The 19791-nt window shown below is 36.1% G+C and overlaps 1 protein-coding gene across 1 annotated transcript in view; it reads left to right on the plus strand.

Moving 5' to 3' along the window:
- LOC131044231 (ASC1-like protein) overlaps positions 1 to 14022 on the plus strand; it is a 66477-nt gene extending 52455 nt beyond the window's left edge. Inside the window, exons 4-6 of the mRNA XM_057977513.2 lie at positions 9529 to 9714; positions 13297 to 13478; positions 13578 to 14022. Of these exons, the coding sequence (XP_057833496.2) occupies positions 9529 to 9714; positions 13297 to 13478; positions 13578 to 13606 (397 nt within the window). The 3' untranslated portion in view covers positions 13607 to 14022. The remainder of the gene's footprint in view (positions 1 to 9528; positions 9715 to 13296; positions 13479 to 13577) is intronic.
- The last annotated feature ends 5769 nt before the right edge of the window (positions 14023 to 19791 follow it).

The raw sequence follows: 19791 nt of genomic DNA on the forward strand, positions 1-19791 counted from the left end.
GAGAGGAACCAGCAGCAGCATTGACTTAATGGAGAAAGTTGGGACGCTCAATCATGTATTTTGATCTTTTTTGTGCTTGCTGTGGGAGGCTATCATGGGCCAGAGCACTACATCTCTTCTCATCCTCTTCTTTCTTCTAACCAATTCTTGTTGTAGAACCTGAATTGTTGTCATTGTATTTTTAACTAAGTCCCTATAGTACTTGATAATTTTTTGAATATTGTTCAAAAGAACCTCCTAAGTCTCCTTCAATTTGGCGATCTCCACTTCAATCTCATTGTTCCTTTTCAATCCACATCTTTTGTAATGTCTTGCACATCCTTCTCAATTATCTTCCAGTTTCCAAAAGTTTCGGCCATTTTCTTCATTTGTTCCCACGCATGGTCATGGAGGGATTCCTTTGGCCAATCTTGGGCCTTGAAAACGAACATCTCTAGGGTTTGAATCTTCTTCTTGGCCTCTTATAGCTGGGCCATCTGCCACTTTGAGAACTCCATGTAGGAATTAAATGCTCTGCATATCTCCTACTTCTCTTGAAGTTTAAGGCAAAAGATGCATTGGGTTTTGGGTAGGCGTGAATATTGGCACCTCTTCTTGCTCCATAGAGTGATCTTTAGGGGGGAATGGGGAGGGGCATCCACATGAGTAACTAGGTTGAGGGAACCGAAGTGAGAAATAGAGGTAGTACAAATCTCGACAAGGAATTTGAGCTATGGTCAGTGTCCAGAACAATAGGAACCTCCGGCTGATCAGGAATCCACACTTTTTTGTCTTTAGAAGTATTAGGAGAAATGTCAACTAGGATATTCTAGGCACCAGGGGTAGAATTTGAGGCCTTGAGGGAAGGATTATGAGTAGGATTAGTAGTGGGGGTTGAAGTGGACGACGATGAGGTTGTACATGTGGTGGTTAAATTTGGGCTTACCTACTACACCAAAATAGAAGGGTTAACAACCCCGAGCCTAGGGTAAAAGATTGGGCTAAGGGCTAGGTTACACTGGAAGAGAAGAAGAATCAAACCTTGGTGAAGGGGGGGTTTGTGTGAACCATCCACTCTACTAATAGACTCATCTAGGGAAGTAAAAATCCAAAATGCAAGTTCAACTTAACATGATATTTGAAATGGTTAAGCATGGGGAACAAGAAAGCTTGAAATCTCTTATAATGGCCTTCCAAAGTTACATAACTCATTAGGACTTCGACAACCCTAGGCCAAACGCGAGGGAGATCTTCTCGATTAAAGCTATTTTGGAGTGAATTAACCTTTTCCCATACTTCCAAAAATTTCCTCATGGCCTCCTTGTAATCACCTTTTGATTTTTTTGTCATTTGCACACCTTCATTGGGGACCCGTGGCAGTGGCAATTGTCTCTGCTGAGAGCTAGATGGAGATGCCCCTAACCATCACCACTTTGTTCTTCCAAGATTTTGCAAATTCCATAGAGAGGGATTCGTCGAATCCCTACATAGCCACAAATGTAAGGGGCAGTTTGCCCTCAAAAACTTCCCCAAGCTCTTTGTCACTCTTGAAATTATCATACTCCTTGGGTTCAATTTGAACCAGATCCCCACCATGGCCCCAAATTGATAAACCTTGATCAGAACAATGAAAACTAGAGCCAAAGGAAGGAGACAAGAGAAGTAGGTTGTAGTACCTCGAGAGAAGAAATTAATGGGCCTAAATGGCATCATAAGATTGGTACGGGCAAGCTGTCTCAAAGATGACGAATAGTTAATTTGAAGTGCCATGAGAATCCAAGTGTAATCTTTGGGCTATGTGAGTCAAACGAGAGGACTCTTTGTTCCATATGAAGGAATCATTATTCTGCGTTGCTAGATTAGCAAGAAGATCTGTGAGCGGTTGCTTTCCCTAAACACGTGTATAACCATGTGATTCTGGAAGGAAGTGATGTGGTTACGGGCAACAACTATCAAATCACGGATTGGCCAATTGGGCTTTGCCTTGTCATTTAGGAGATCGATCACATTCAATGAGTCACCTCCTATAATGATGTTTTTGAGTCCTTTATTTTTGGCAATAAGGATGCTTCGTAGCCACCTCAGCAAAGTGCGACGTTTGCTCTCCAAGGTTGATGACGTAAGGAAAGATCAGTTTCCCTTTGTGGTCCTGCATAGCATCACCCCCTCCCGCTTGCCCCGAAATGCAGTGTGAGGAAATAATATTTATCATGTTAACAAAATTTAAATTAATTACATATTCTATCTAAAATCAAGAATATTAGGTGCAAGAAGTTATTTTAATATAATGCTATGTATGTTAATTAATTATTAAAATTAATTTATTAACAACTTTTTGTTATTACTATTAACTCTGTTTAAATAGTATTTTGTTATATTATAATACTATATATTAACTAGTACTGTCTAAGGCTTATAAATATTATTATACATTAAAAATACTAGGAAATATGTATGTTGTGTTTAATATATATACACACACAAAAACTTTATTAGTTTTTGTACTAACAAATGTATAACAAACTAAATCCAAATTATTTCTGGCCAAATCTGCAAACCAATTAGGGAACCCAAACTTGAACCCATACTAGAATGGGTAACTTAGATAAAGGGCAATAAAGAATGAATTTACACCTTACATTGCAATTGGTTTCTTGAATACCTTTTGTGAATGCTATAGGGAGAATTTGGACAATACAGTTTTTGGAAATTTGTTGGGTTGTGGTGCTTGTGCCCTTGTAGATTTGTTGGTAAACTATGAATGGGGTCTTGTGCTTGTATGAAACCCCCAACAAAGAGCAAATGTACTAAATAATCACAATAGGTATGGATTGGATGATAAGTACCACTCCAATAGCAAAACTGCACATATTTATATTTCAAATTAAGAAATGTAGAAAATTATTAAACAATATACCTTCTACATGATGACCCAAAAGTGTGTTGCCTATACCATGCATTTGTAGTATGCACAAATGATAGCAAAAATCCATATGGCTTGGGGCTTAAATTTTTTGCATCCAATTACCCTATTTTGAATTTGTCAAATTTATAGTTGATCCATAGGTTTTGATGCCTTCTAGGTGCAATGGCACAATTTGTTTTGAGGTAGGAAGCATTGGAAATTGATCTCTTGTGAATTCTTGAAACTTTAGAGGATGCAAACAAGATCCCCTGGTGGCTTTGATACTATGCAAGATTCAATGAGAGCTCAAACACATGAGCCAAGATCTAGGTGAGAGTAGACAAGTTACATAAGCTACAAGCAAACAAACAGATAATGTAGAATGCAAATATCAGCCAGTCTAATATTGAGGATGAAAAGATAGACCGATTGATTCATATGAAAGGAAATGGGTTATAATATAGAGACTTTGGGTTGCCAAGTTAGAATGACAAGTGTCTTAGAGGAGCTGAGTTAGCTACAATGAATTGGTGGATTGACTCAACATGTAGCAGTAGTTGTGTCGAGTGAACTTGATTTGAAAAAGATTAGTCAAGGAGTGAATGAGGTAGATGCGGCATGAGTCCCAACAATCAAGGAGATGGCATGTGCTCATTTGTCCTAATTCACCTAATTAAACTTAATATAAGTGAAACTATATGATTACACCAACAAAAAATTAAAAAAGAGATTACCTTGAATTTGCAAACAAGATTCCAAAGTGGTTGAGGTTTCTTCAAGCATATGTAGTCACCAAGCAATGGAAATCTTTTTCCAACAGAAAACTTTCTCTGAATTACCAAAAACACACCTCTATGGTTTGAATTAAATAACTTTGCCATCTTTCTTCTAAAAAAATTGCGTAAGGTAAATTAGATAATTCCAAATCGAAACTCTTTTTGCATATAAAGTAAAACCTAGTACACTATCTTTTTCATCCATTTTACATACAGCAACTAGCTTTATGCAATATCTTTTCCAACAAATATCTAAAACGACCTCTAATTTGCCTAATAAGTCACTTTTTGCATTTTCAACAATTTAAAAACTTTTTCAATTCATATACATACAAAACCCAATATTTTTTGGCAAATGGAATGTGAAAATGACTTTTTCTAACATATGTACTATTGAAAATTCAAACTACCTCCTTTTTGTTTCTAAGCAAATCATATCATTTCAGAAAGCACTTAAAGTATATCCACACTCGTAGCAATCAAAGACATATACATGGAAGTAATTTAAGGCATGCAAATGATGAATACACTTCACTACGAAGACAATAGGGTTCTTGAATCACAAGAGAACAGGACAGGCAGTTCCTGGTTTGTAATAACTCTTCTTCTTCCCACTTACACAACTTTGTTTTTCGGTTTTTGAAAAAAAGCAACTATATATAATGCAAAGGAAATGAAGGAATGCACAAAACTATTACATGCATACCCTGAAAAGATGATCAACAACTGCTGTTTATAATTTCTGCTAAAAAGCAGATCATAAAGAAGTTCGATTCTCCCTTAATAGGCAATGAAAACCTCCAAATATGGTTAGGCTGTTCTCTCTAGTGCTGGCCGATTCTTCTTCAACCCATTTGATTTTTTTTAAGCCGCCTTCATAAAAATCGAACCATTCATAGGGCAGGAGGTATGGCTGTTATTAATGGCTGCTGTACAGCCTTCTAGGGATGTCAAAACATTGGATTTTGCTGATCAAATCGTGCCCTCCAATCTGCTCATGAAACTTCTTCAATTTACCATGAAACCCTTGTCCAATAAGTACAAATTTAACCTCTATTTGAAACCAACTCCAATTGCAACTTCAGCTGGTATTCCACAACCTCAGTTTGCTGAGCAATGGAGAATGAACGTTCTCCAATGCCTGAGAATGATTGAAAACCTGCAGAAAGTCTTGGTCTCTCCAAATCTCAATGCTCTCCAATAACAAGTTGTAAGAAATTTCAATCATATAATGAATTCGATTTGGCTTGAAGTCTCTTATGTTGAATTTTTCCACTTTCAGATTAACAGTAAGTTCAGAATTCAGAAATTAATATCTACTTTCAGATTGTTTGCAGTTAGTTAAGTAGTTACAGATTAGTAATAAACAATAAGTAGGCAAAATGAACAACCATAAGACAAAACACCATTACCCTGGGAAAACTTCCTAGGAGGAAAACCCCAGCCAGAATAGATCCTTGGATCTGATTATGAATTATTCACAAATACGCAGATTACACACTTATCTGTCAGGCTGATAAGGATGAACAACAGCAAGATCCAGATGTCTAGGTCAGTACACAAACAGCCCTAGATCTTCCTTTCATACTTGCATCTGCACTGCATCGTCTGTGTACTGACCAGCCCGCACCAAGGTGCGCACCAATCTGCCCTGCATACTTGCATCTGCACTCTCTGTATACTAATTTGCACACCATCCTAGTACTAAGGTCTGCACTTCTTCACGCTTGGGAAGCTCCAAGTGCACACATAGTTCGCACCTTTAGAAGGATAATCTCGCACCCTCTTATGAGCAGAGATATTTCGCATTATACTTGTATGGTAAACTTGCCCTAGTGACTGAAGTTAATTCACTCAGCAGCATGTATACTTCACCTACTAGCAGCAGATGTATTTCACCTTCAATCAGATTTCGCACCAAAATTGCAGAGGTAGTTCACATATGTGTTGATATAAAAATGAATAATAAAAGCATACAAATGAATCCTTATTTATATGTGGAAGGGGAACTAATATTGGGTCGGCCCAATATTAGTTTTGGCGCCAACCTCTTTCTTTTTATTATTTTCTTTTCCCACGCTTCATGTTGCTGATATAGGGTCGGCCCTATAGGAGTGTGCACACGTTAAGTTTATGTGTTTGGCGTGTTGATGGAGAGAAGGGCCCAGCCCTATTCGGATTCTAATTAGAATCCGATTACAATATTATTTTACTCCCTAAGTTAAAAATAAACATCATCTTATATTCCCTACATGGCTCAATTTCCAATAAAGCATTTAAATAACATTTAAAATGTTATTTTCATTTAGACTTGGGAGATCTTTTAATTCCTCATTAATAATGGACCCCATAATTAATTGTAATAATGGCCCCCTTCAATGATGAATTTACCCTCAAGTTATTAAGTTATAACTTAATAATATGACCCTTTCAATAATTAATTATCATTTGAGCCCATCAAACATTAATAACTTCTTTAATGTTCATTATTTCTTAATCCCGTTTGAACTAGGTAGTCAACCACTGCATCCACTGTCCATCTAACTGCCTTACTAAAAATAGAAACAGTCCCTCTCTATCAACCTCTGCCTTACTATAAATAGTAAGTATAGCAAATGAAGTCCAAATGGCGCCAAACAAAAGTCAAACTGGAGCATATTGAATCCTGGAGAAGACAAAAACCTCAATTAACCAAGTCTCTGCCTCAGAAGACCCTCTGTCCACACTCATTAGCCTAAGAGGGTCAGAATGATAGGCTAATCTACCTGACAATTGATGTCTACCTAGAAGGGGACATCACATGGTTTAAAAAGTCACATCTTCTTATCCTTAATAGAGTAGGAGAAATTATATCACTCAAACATACCCATGTGAACACCTCCATTACTAACCATTGTTGGTTTTACCCATGACATGTGCACCTAGTTACACATCAAGCATGTCCACTATAATAGTCAAAGCACAATGTAGTAAATAAAAAATGTGTATAAATCGAGCAAGGCATAATACATCTGCATGTCATAAAAATTCACATCTCAATAATCTTTTAATTATGCACAATAAGGATGATATAGTTATTAACAAGTAAATTTCTTTTAATCATTAGTCAAATTACTAATACTGGACCACTGAGACAAATCAACTAACATCTCATAATCAATGAAAATAGTGAAGCTAAATCAATTATATTGGTTCAATCATAAACCAATAACACGAGTCTCAATATAAATATGTCAAATTCCATAAGCAAACACAAAACATCATATGATAACCAATACATAACTATGTAGATAGAATGAAGGTACAAAATCACTATGGGCCTTACAATGAACCCTTGGAAATGGAATTTGGATCAACATGCACTTGGCAAAAGGGAGACCCAAAAAGGAGTTTGTAAGAGTGAGATATGGGATCTTGAAGTTCTCAAAAGTCCAAAAACAAAGAATTGCACAACAAAATTTAGGGGAAATTGCATTTCCTGAAAAACTAGAGCATTAAGTGCAAAAAGGACTTCACCAATACATAGCTGAGGAAAAAAATGCTACAGTAGAAAAATTCAACAGAAATTGGATTTTGTGTGACTAAGAATGAGCCTCACAAAGTTGGGCACCAAAATCAAAACTTTAATTGTGAAAGCAAGGTACTCCAAAGTTGAAGGATGATATTAGCATAACGTGGTAGTTTAAAATAAGTACACTTACGAGGAGGTCAAGCCTCAATGGTGATGTGGTAGTTTGAGTAGGCACAAGTCACATAGGTGTCAAGTACATGTGGCAACGGTTGTACAAGTAATCAATGGTTGAGGTGGCAAAGTTTGAGGCAGGTACTATTCATTGTATGCACAACGAATGTGTAGAGAATGTTTCTTCGGCAAGGATAGGCAATGTCAGAGGTTACAACAGATTTAACTATTTGTAACAAGCCATTTAGGGTTGACCATTCAGAGTTATGGCACTAGTAGTGTATAGCCATGGATGCTAGTGAACGGAGTTGGATGCATGAGAGATATCATGGAAGGAGGTCATTAGAGATAAATATCTAGTGGGGAGGATGCCAGTTGGAAGGTTGGAGCATTGGTGAAGGGCATCACTTGAAAAGTGGGGTGTAGCCTTGTTTGGGAAGGACATATGTTAGTGTGGGGGTAGTACTTTGTTGACAAAGATTGCCTGACCACCATTGTGAATGCAAGAGGTACCTTGTCGTGCACAGACCAGAGAATCTCAGTCTATGTAAAAATGCCTCCCCCATACATGGCTCTTAATCCATGAATAATAAACTGAGCAGTAGCACCTTGTTATTACAAGCAACCGTATTGAGCTTTGCATAGGATTACACAAGAAAATCTCCCCTGTACAACATGCGGTAGGAAAAATTGAGAGTTGAGCTTTGGGCGAAGTGCTCAGGTTTGGGCAAATGGACAAATCATTAGTAGGGTTTTGACCCTTCTGAAAGCAATGGCATGCACAAAAATCTACCAATTTGCATTGAAAGATGTGTTACTTGCAAGAGAGACAACAAAACATGCACCCAAAAACCAAGGTTAGCCAGCTTTCCTCTGCTTGATTTGGATGAAATGAAAGTCCAACTTGACTTTTTGAACCTTTTAGATACAATTTTAAGGTTAAAATCTCTCCACCATTTATTGAGAATCAGCTGTACTAAAAATCTCTCTCAATCCTAATGCTCTTGAATGGAAAATGGACTAAACTTAGGACATCATGGCTTTGGTACAATGTTAGAGTTTGCAATAAACAAAGCATGACCAAGACCTAATGCCTATGAATTAGTCACAAACACTATTCTATGGACAAGATTTGAAAACCAAATAGGTATGCTAATCCAGTAAAAGTTATGAATGCAAAGAGGATGAGTGCATGGGGAAAGGAGGTGGAAAGCTCAACCGATAGAAAGTGTACTTCTTGAGTCTTTAGAAAATGAAAGAGTGACTCCTATGCAAGAATATGACGTCTCTCACCCTATGATTTATACTTTGGCTAGCCCAAGCACACTTAACTAGGTGCAGCAAATCCCAAACTTAGCCCTATAGTCTTCAAACAGCTTTGTATGTCCCCCTACTATATGGTGGGTTCCGAAACAGACTGTATGGTCTTTTGCTAATAACTTCACAACTATATGCTCAAGTGCTCATTACTCTCCAGTGTACTCTATCAAGTTAGGAACTTAGGATTCCTGTCATACTGTCATTCACACAAGCAACTGCAACTTTTAGCACTCTATGGTGTGCATTTGTTGTATACCTCCATGCTGCTTCTTCTCTAGCTGTACAGTCTAAGACTCTTAACATCCTGCTCTAGCCATATGGTCTGTGACTCTGAATATTCTGTGCCAGTTGTAAAGTTTGAACATTCTGCTCCAACCATCCAAGTTCCATTCACTGTACAGTCCTCTTCCACAGTTGTATGGCTCTGTCCTGCAGACGTATGGTCCTATTTAGAAGACTAGTTCTGTCCAGTCTGTGGACGCAAGCGATATAGTGAAAAATGTTTTGGGGAGTCCATTGTACACATTGATAGTCCAGTAAATTTCTTGTCCAGTCCACGAAAATTGATTCATTTGCACTGTTATTGGTGGTTACTTTCCCCATACAATTCAGCATATGCCTTGTAGAAATCTACACACATTCAACATAGTGAAATCAGAAAGTTCCTTCTTATGTTTCAGGATCATTTTAAGGTTGTGATTTGTATAGACTTCAACTTGGTAATAGTATATGACACAAATACTTCAGCTTGGTAATTTAGTATGGAATGCTCACATCTTGTTGGTTGGAACTTCTTGCATCTGTCTTGATTGTAGATGATTTAAGTTTTTCTATAGTTGTTCATATAAATGTTGATCATAACACAGGTTTGCACGAGTTGGTTCTATGGTTCTAGCCATACATGATGCTAGTGATGTGATCTTGGAGTTCAGCAAGATGCTCAAATACATTGGCTATGATTTGCTCCCAAGCATTACTTTCGTCATTTTTGTCATTTCATGGATTGCTTTACGCCTCATTTATTTTCCTATCTGGATCATTTGGAGCACAAGGTAAGCTTTCACAATTTGTTACTTTGTAATCTCTCACATATGGTGTCATGGAAAATGATAGCTCAAGTAACCTAAGAAATGACACATTGGAAAATATATAATCGTAGATGCCTCTGAAAATAAGATTCAATTTTTTTTTCTTAGAAAAGGACCTTGTCATATTAGATACAAATCAAAGTTTACATATTTGACTGTGTGACGCCTGAAAACTATCAGTCCAAGCCTAGGCAATATAGAGTAAGTTTATGTCATCATATAAACATATAAAAGAAAAATTAGAAGGAAATTATCACAATTTTGCACCATTAGTTTAATCACAATTTAAATCTCATCACAAATATAAACTAAAAATTCGAGTATATAATAAAAGTAATATGGCTGTCGATGAAGGGTAGATAGAGTATTACACATTCACTATCGGCTCCATGCAATCCTTGACAACTCTCTATTCATTAGCGGAAATGCCTAATTGATTTTTCTATTTTGTTACCTTGCCATATGGATGTGAAAGTTTATTTTCTCTTGTAGATAGCATATAGACCCCTGTACCATATGACTACCAATGATATATCTAAAATTTCTTAAAGTAGTTCACTTTGTATTCTTCACACACACACGTGTGTTAAGAAAACAGATACAATCGATCCATCATCCAAATCAACCTGTAGATCCATCGTCCAAATCAACTTATAGAATTTGTTTGTCATTCCAACCTCAGGTAGAGGTAAATCAATGACTTGACTTTTAATAATTATAGTATTTGTGTGAAGAAATTCACTTAGGGACATTTTAAAAGAAAAAAAGAACAGTCCAGGAAGGAGTCTTCTCATGAATTTTAGAGTTTCTTCCACAAGGACAAGTATATCGAAGTTTTTAACAACAGCTACTTTAGGGACGTTATCTTTCTTCCCTTTACCATCACATTATTCATTCTACTCAATTTGGGTTGTGTTGTAAGGGACTTTGACTTGTTTAAAAGGAAGGGATATAATGTAGACCATCATAATTTTATATTAACATTAATAAATTGTATGTTGTCGATCACTTGATTTGTTGTTGAGTAATTGCCTACACTTGATTTGTTGTTGAGTAATTGCCTACTTAGCTAGTGCAATACAATTTTCTGTTATCGTTATGAACAGTTGGACAGTTGTGTTAAGAAAACAGATACAACCGATCCATCATCCAAATTAACTTGTAGACCCATCATCCAAATCAATTTATAGGATTTTGTTAGTCATTCCAACTTCAGGCAGAGGTAGATGAATGACTTGACTTTTAACAATCATAGCACTTTTGTGAAGAAATTCACTTAGGTACATTTTAAAAGAAAAAAATGAACAGTTTAGGAAGGAGGCTTCTCATGAATTTTATATTTTCTTCCACAAGGACAAGTATATGGAAGTTTTTAACAACAGCTGCTGTAGGGACGTTATCTTTTTTCTCTTTACCATCTCATTATTCATTCTATTCAATTTGGTTGTGTTGTAAGGGACTTTGACTTGTTTAAAAGGAAGGGATATAATGTAGACCTTCATAATTTTATATTAACATTATTAAATTGCATGTTGTTGATCACTTGATTTATTGTTGAGTAACTGTCTACTTAGCTAGTGCAATACAATTTCTGTTATGGTTACGAACAGTTGGACAGTTGTGTCTTCATTGACACCAGTTGGTTCTAAAAATAGAAAATCGTCTGTCTGGTTAATGGTTCTACAAACAGGAAATCCAATGTCTGGTTAACGGAGCCATTTTGAGAAGTTCTTCCTGTACTTAAATATTATGATACTGAACACCACCCATGCAATAAAACCTCTGTTTTCTATGTTCTTTTGTATTCTATTCAATGGTTATTGTATGTGACTATAGTTCTGTTCTGCAAGTAGATGTACAGTAGTGTAACAATGTAGGACAAAATATTGCCTCTCTTAGGACTGCAATACGTAAACTTTTATATAAGATATAAATAAACCTCTGTCCAATGTGAAATGTGCCTTAAGAGATGGATGTAATAATAAAACAAACGTAGAGACTAAAAGTGATGAAACAAGAAAGGCACTGGAATGCACACATGGGACAAATAAGTACAATCATATTCTATGAAAAAAGAAGAAGAAGAAGGATTGATAATTAGAGCAACAAACTTATCCTTTGCAGGGTGGGGCACTCTCAACAGATCAATTATTAAGTGACAATATCATGGGAGTGTTAAACTTAAGAATCCAGTTAAGAGCTCCTTTTTTGCAGTTCCATAAAAAGGAAAAAACACAATCGAATCTTGTCAAATGAAATGTTAGCAGAAGGTTAGGAATAGATGATCCAGGATAAGTAATCAACAATAAAATAAAACAAACCCTTGAAGGGCTAATGAAATTTCCACTTCCATCCTAGAATTTCTCTTATGTATAGTTCATAATTATATATGAATATTGTTTTTTATTGTACGCTAACAAGGTAATCTATGCAAATATAAGGCCCATTATTAAGTTTTAAATCTTAGAAGGTGAAATTGAAAGGACCCTTGTTTGACAATTAATCTGAAAAGTGATTCACTTTAATCTATGCAAATATAAGGCCCATTATTAAGTTTTAAATCTTAGAAGGTGAAATTGAAAGGACCCTTGTTTGACAATTTATCTGAAAAGTGATTCACTTTAATCTATGCAAATATAAGGCCCATTATTAAGTTTTAAATCTTAGAAGGTGAAATTGAAAGGACCCTTGTTTGACAATTTATCTGAAAAGTGATTCACTTTAATCTCATTTCATGAGTGCATGAAATCCATACTTGAAATGAGTTAAAAAAACTCTAACCTGATTTAAAAATTGCATGGAATCCATATGTAAAATAATGTTTTTAGAGGATAATGAAGTTTGTTTGCTATCATGATTGTTTGCTTTTTGTCCTTTCCCTACTTCATATAGTTGGTTTTCTCACTAGGGCTTATTTCGCTTGCACACTAATAGCAACTAAGTGACCATTGATAATATTTCTAAATTTTTATTACATTGATTGTAAGCACATCATGTTGAGAGTAGAATAATGAAGTTACCGAGGACGAAAACTTCCACCATGTGGTGGAGAAATTCACCTCCCTGTTGTTGAAACTTGAATCACATGCACACTTTCACTGTAATTGTAAAAGTGGTTGCCAATGAATTTGCAACAGTTATGATTTTGGAATTTGCCAATGATGCATTCATTTTCAAGAGCAGAAGAAAGAAAGGATAGGACAATAAACAAATGATTTTGTTACAAGATTTTCAAATCATCGTGTAGATAATATGAATCTCTGCTTTGAATGTCAATCAATTTGCTTTTTCATATAGGAATTTGTATTAAACGTTCTCATTCTCTCTTTCAGAATGTCCGTCTTCTAGACTTTGTTGTGATTTCTAATACCAGCTGAATAAAGACAAGTATTTGTTTCTTCATAGCATATTTTGCCACCCTCAATTTTTGTAGTCTGTATCAAGGGCATATGATATATGTACAAATCCTTAATGTGGGATTTTAACAATTATTTATGGAAAATATAGATGCTGTCATATTAACCCACTCATTTTGATATTTGGCAGTTATGAAGTTCTTCTTACCTTGGACAAAAGAAGATACAGGGATGGGCCTATATATTACTATGTGTTCAATACGTTACTTGTCTGTTTATTTATTCTCAATATTTACTGGTGGGTTTTGATCTATCGAGTGTTAGTCAAACAGATAAGGTCAAAAGGGAAGGTTGGTGAAGATGTGAGATCAGGTATGTATCTTCTGGGACTCAAATTGGAAATTTCTTTGAACAATGAACAGTATAAATGGTTTTATGTAAGCATTTGATTAATGCATACAAATTTTGCAGATTCTGAAGAAGATGAGAAGGAAGATTGAAATACAGTGCTATTTGTGTTAAAAGGCAATTGGAGTCAAACAAATGTGTATCGTATTTGTTCCTTTTCATCTTGTGGTGTTCTGGTTATATCATTATCAATTTGTTCTTTTGGAATATTTATTTATTTCATTGATAATCATGTGGTATACTACATTCTTCTTTTCATCTCATGATAATGGTCAACTTGCATGCTGGGAAAATCATTGATATTAACAGTCTAGAAAAAAATGCTGTCTTTTCTCTCTTAGTATATGACGATATTTTGTGAGAATTGGTCTACTAATTACCAGATTACCAAGGTTACCTCTGTACTATCTGTATCCAGCATATGCAATGTGGATTTCAGTATGGATGCAACAGGAGGAAATATGAGATACTCAAGAAATTTTATGTTATCTGAATATTCACAGTTGTATCTAGGTTGTATTTGAGCCCATAGGACTGTCATAGAATATAGGATTTTTCTAAAAGCAAGCTTGCAGGTTTCTTTTTTTCAACCCATACACATACTTCGAGTTTCAACTTCATGAGTTGGTTTCTATATTTTTTAATATTGTCCTGTGTCATCATTTTTTTGTTGTTTACTGTTAAATATTATTAATTACCAAAGCCATTGGATTCACACCAAAACTATAGTTTCTATTTGGTGCTCTATTTCTTTTCATGTTGACTTGAAAATCCTCTTTGGTTTATGATGTTCAGGAGGGATCACATGGCTTTGTAATATGAGAAATGCATGTGATGTGATGTACTTATTTCCCTTCATTTTGTACCCTGCAACTAAGTGAACAAGAGAAGAAAAACACAATTCTATCAAATACTTGCAGTCAATTTCAAGATTGCTTATCATTAATCATTATGAATAAACATAATGAAGGGTTTCTTGCATTACAGGGATGACAATGAGGCAGCAATACACCATCTCGTACTTAGTTTTTATGATGCAAAATCTTCTCATACAACTCTACCTTGCAAATTACTAAATATCCTTATCAAAACTCTATTAGAAAACAAGACTGAGGTACAACTACCTAACAAATATGCATGCAAAATTCCCTCATGAGAGTTGCACTGATTAACTAGATGAACCCCAAGTTACATTTAACATATTTTTTCATGGATCCCCCATACAACTATAAGAAGTATCATGAATAATGATGACTTACTAGAAACCACTTAATGCTAATAGATTAAAACTTGTAGCATCTCTACATAATGTCTATCTATTCCTAGGGCATGAGCATTGGTTTCTTTAGACGCTCAATGACATGGATGGGATTTGGTGGATGGGAACACAATAGGTTGGGTGGGGTCTTGTTGTGACCTTTTCACACATCACACCATTGCTAACGGGGACCCCCTCTTTTCCAGCTTTTTGCGTTGTTAGGTTAGGGTTTTGGCTGCTTAGTGGACAATTTTGCGTTTCTCGTGCCTGAGTCTCAGAGTTTTGATCATGCCTAGTGCCGTCTAGGGTTTTTGAAGTTATAGGATCAAGTTATATTTTAATGATCTTAAGTTTTGTCTAAGTGTAGACCTATTGAACGTGAACGTGTTTTTAAACACATGCATCAGTGATTTTAAAGTGCCAAAATATTCACAGATCTTTTGGAGTTGTTTTCTCGCTCCTAAGGTATTATTTAAATTTCGCACTTTATTCCAATATTTTCCTAGCGTTTCGCTCATATTTTTGAAAAATTAGTTTAAGCCTCGTCCAAATTTAATGTCTCTAAGTGATTTTGAGTGGTTAAAATGATAAAATCCTAAGGGAAATCCTTATTCCAAAGGTTAAAGGGTCAAATTTCATGCTAGAGGTGCTTTTCCCCTCACATTCCAGACTACCCAACCCATTCCCCCACTCAAATCCACACTACACATGGGTTTCCCCTGAAATCCATACTGGCTACTATTTTCCCCACTGTTTATCCATACCTAGGTCGAATTTCTTTTGGAAGTGCTAAAAGTTGGCTAAGTGTCAGGATTTATCTAGACTGCCATCGATTTTCCATTAGGAGTGTGGATTGGAGTGCAGACTGAAGTGCGGACAACGTTGATGATGATTCCATGCCTAGGTCGATTTTTCACCAGAATTTTTGTGATAACTAAGTGCGGATTTTTGTCAGGATTTTCATCCAGACTAGTATCGAATTTCCCCTCGGAGGTTTTTGTGTGCATTTTGATGAAGTTATGCATGAATTTTTGTCCAAGCTAGGGTCGAATTTCTCTTATGGGGCAAATTTTGACACTTACATGATTTTTTAAAGAGATTTTTCAATTCCAACCCATATCGATTTTCCCTTGGAGGCTTATTTTGGATTTAATTTGCAATATTTTAATAAATAAGCCCCATTTAATTGCTTTTAAATAATTATTAATGATTATTTAAAATTTAAAAGTAAAATTTAATAACTTGCAATAATCATTTAATATTTGAACCTTCTAGAAGCAAGTTAGATTTTCACCAAGCAAGTATTTATATAAGTGTTTTATCCTACATTGCTTGTGTGGTGAAAGTGTGAGGTGAAAGCAAGTATAAGAGATGAGACTTAGCATTATTTTATTATTAAATTTGCTAGGTGTTTCCATGAAAGCAATTTTTCTCCAAGTTGGGTAAAATTTTAGCAAGACGTTTTTGTGAAGTGTGGCATTGAGGATTTATTTTCTTCCATTTTTTTCAGCTTGCTGATCTATTCCTTTTGGCTGCCATTAAAGACCACTTTTAGAATTTCGATTTTGCTAAGTTTGACGATTTTTCCAAATTTGACATTTTTTGGTGAAAGTTGGTGATTTCATGTTTGGAGACTTGGGCAATTTTTCCTCCACCATTTTGCTTGCTGTCCAGACCTTCATTGCTGCAGATCCAAGCTGCCATTAACAACATTTTCAGATTTTCAGGTTGGTGTCATAGTTGGAAAATTTTGATTTTGCTTGGGAGGTGATTTGGTGCCATATTTTGGTGATTTTTAGTCATGCTTGGTGGTTGCCATCATTTCCAGCCAGATGATTCGTTTCAGATTTGAGGTTTGCTTCAGATTTTGACCTCCATTAATGTCTGCCATTAATTTTCAGACTTAAGTTTTTATTGCCCAGCCAATTCCAACTTAGGCATTTTGCATTTGGAGGTGTTTTATGGACTTTTCTATGTATTTTTTAGACCATTTTATCATTGTTGCAGGTCTAAAAACTCCATTGTTAGGCGGTTGTCTTCAGAAATTTTTCATTTCCAGCCACTTAACCATTTTGACAATTTTGCTTGGGGTTGTTTTCTTAGCCATTTTTCATCATTTTTCAGGGATTTTTAACTATTTTGCAAGGTGTTGGTAAGTCTGAACTATTCAATTTTCAGACTTCTTCTCAGAAATTAAATTTTTACTAGCCATACTTCCATTCCTGAATATGATTGTTTTGATCATTAGAACTGATTTTTATCAAGATTAAGCACATTTTTGAAGATTACAACATGTTTTGAAAGTTTGATTTTCAGGTTGTCTTTAGATTGTTCACCTCCATTGTTGACTGCGGAAGGTGTCTTCAGACATTCATTGTGTGAAAACACCTTTCACACCTTTCCCTAGTCATCATTTATCCAGTATACTCCTTTGCATTTTAGCTTGCATATTTTCTAAGCATAAGGAGGTATTCAATGAATTTTATGGAAGACTTACATGCCTTAGTGTTGTCACACTTTGAATTTAATTGCTAAAATTTACAAAGTGTATGGATTATTTTTCTGACTCCATGCTCTAAATTAGCTAAATCTTTAGAAAGTCGGGAATTTTATTAAGAATATTATTTATTTTCCTAAGTTTAATTTTGAGCTTCATACAGGTGTGATGTCAAAGTCAAGATACAAGGAAAGGAAAGAACTATTGAAGATGTTGGAGACTGGATTTTATCCAGAGCTTAAGATTTCATCAAGATGGAAGGAGATCGCTGATACAAACATGCATTTCCTTGACTTCGACTAGATGCAACGTTGGATGTTCGGAGTCAGAGATCAAGTTCCTTCCCCAACATGTGTGAATATTACGAAGAGTGGCATTTTCCATGCCGCTGGATTTCCACAGTCCATACAGTGCAGTGAGTTTATCCTGGAATGTGCACAATGTTACAATGCGTTCACAAGAATGATCAAGAGTCCTAAGGGTGTTGTCATCGCCTACCTTGCTGAGGATGCCATTGCTGAGGTGTTCGGAATTCCACGCGGAACAAACATGAAGGATGTGACCAAGGAGGAAAATGCAGAAAGATACACGAAGAAGATGGGTGTATGCAAGAATTTAATTAACAAAGAGTGGATGATTGAGCTTATGTCTCATCATTCCAAGGCTCCCAAGACACTCATGTGCATAGATTTTAAGGAGGAATATAGTGATTTGATATTCCTACTCCACAGAGTGATGGGGATGCCGCAGGGAGCAATATTTGATGGATGGATGTTCTACTTCATCCAGGATTGTCTTAGAGGAACGTTAGTGAATTGGTCCAAGATTATAAGTGACAATCTGGATTTTCAGCTGAGGAATGTAGAGCGGTTCAAGTTATTCTCCATGACTTCTTACCTGGTGTACCTGCTTGCACGGTTTGTTTCATACAGATGATTAATATACAAAGGTGAAGTCGGGAATGGGCAAGGACAATTCAAGAGTTATGAATCCTACCCCCAGCTAAGTATGCATAGAATTGAAGACTATAAGAGTGATTGATGCATTCACTATGTACACACGGATGTTGCAAGACGGAATCCACAGAAGATTGTCCAAGGAGGCAACAGAGTTAATAGAAAAGTATGGATTGTGGTATATACAATTTCCCACTTTCACATACCTGAGAATTCATGGGTTTCAATCCGAACCCTACAAACTTCTGAGGTATCCAATTGACAGAATGATATTGTTGGAAGTGGTGAGAGAGACAACTTCTAGAGTTCGATGTTATTCAAAGAGAAGCATAAAATAAGAATGACATTCCCTATTTCAGTTGGGAAGACGTCAGAAGTTTGCCAGTCTGTCATAGCCGTCAGCACTGCGAGTGAGGAGCTTGCATTCTATCGATTTGCTACATATAAGAAGAGAGAAAGATTTGATCCAGACAAGAAGGTTGGTAGGATTAGAGGAGAGAAGTTCATTGACAAAATTGACATAGAAGATTATTGGGCTAACCTGGTGGATGAGCAAGCAGTGAAGAGAAGAATGTGGTCCAAAATGTCAATGGATTTCATGAGGAAATGTGGACTTTTTCTCATTCCTAATCAGGTATTAGATGATAGAGATCATACACATCCACAGTATGAGAGTGAAATGAAGAAGGCAATCCTATTGCCTAACTGGTCAGAGTCAGAAGAGATCGACCTGAATATATTGATGAGAGAGGTCTTGAATTTCTTCCACCTATGGGTGGATATACAAATGAATAAGTTAGTTGACATGGGTGTTCCCTTCATTTATGAAAGGATGAAGTCGGAAGAGTCTACTTCCGAGGATGATTAGAGGACTGTCAGTAATGTCAGGATTCATGCAGACGAAGAGAGTCAAGCTCCCAAGAGAAGGAAGAACACGTCAGGATAAGTCAAGGCTAGAGGGAAGAAGATTGAGGAGGTGAAGAAGAAACAAAAGACTATCATTCCTCCATTTATCATTCCTTCACCCACTCCCAGTGTCTAATCAATCGAAGTGATTGAAGTAACAAAACAAAATAAGGAGACTCAACAGTGTTCCAATACAGTGATACTACCAGAGAATATTCAGGAGTTCCATGCCACAACGACATCTACACCTCCTGATGAGAATAATGATCAGCCGGAATCCCCTATTGTCTTTATGGAAGTTAGCTTGGGAAATGAGGTATATGATTGGACCAGGAATAATCCTGATGATAATGATGATGTTATTTCGGCATTGAAAGGACTTGATCGAGAAGTATGTCTCGATGATGGTATGGAGATGACCGCTATTCCTGAATGACTGATGAGAAGTATAGAAAAAAGTAAACAAATGATAGAGGTGCAGCCTATTGATGATATTGATAAGTACCTAGCTAGGAGTGCTAAGGGGAAGGAGCCCAAAAGAGCAGAGATTTTGTCGCACATAGCTAGAGATGAGACAAGAATGTGGATTGTGCAGATTGATGTTGCTATTGCAGGCATGACAACAGACATTGCTACTCCTATGGATTTCCAGATCACTTC

Source organism: Cryptomeria japonica, chromosome 6 (genome assembly GCF_030272615.1).
Source record: "Cryptomeria japonica chromosome 6, Sugi_1.0, whole genome shotgun sequence".
Classification (NCBI taxonomy): domain Eukaryota; kingdom Viridiplantae; phylum Streptophyta; class Pinopsida; order Cupressales; family Cupressaceae; genus Cryptomeria; species Cryptomeria japonica.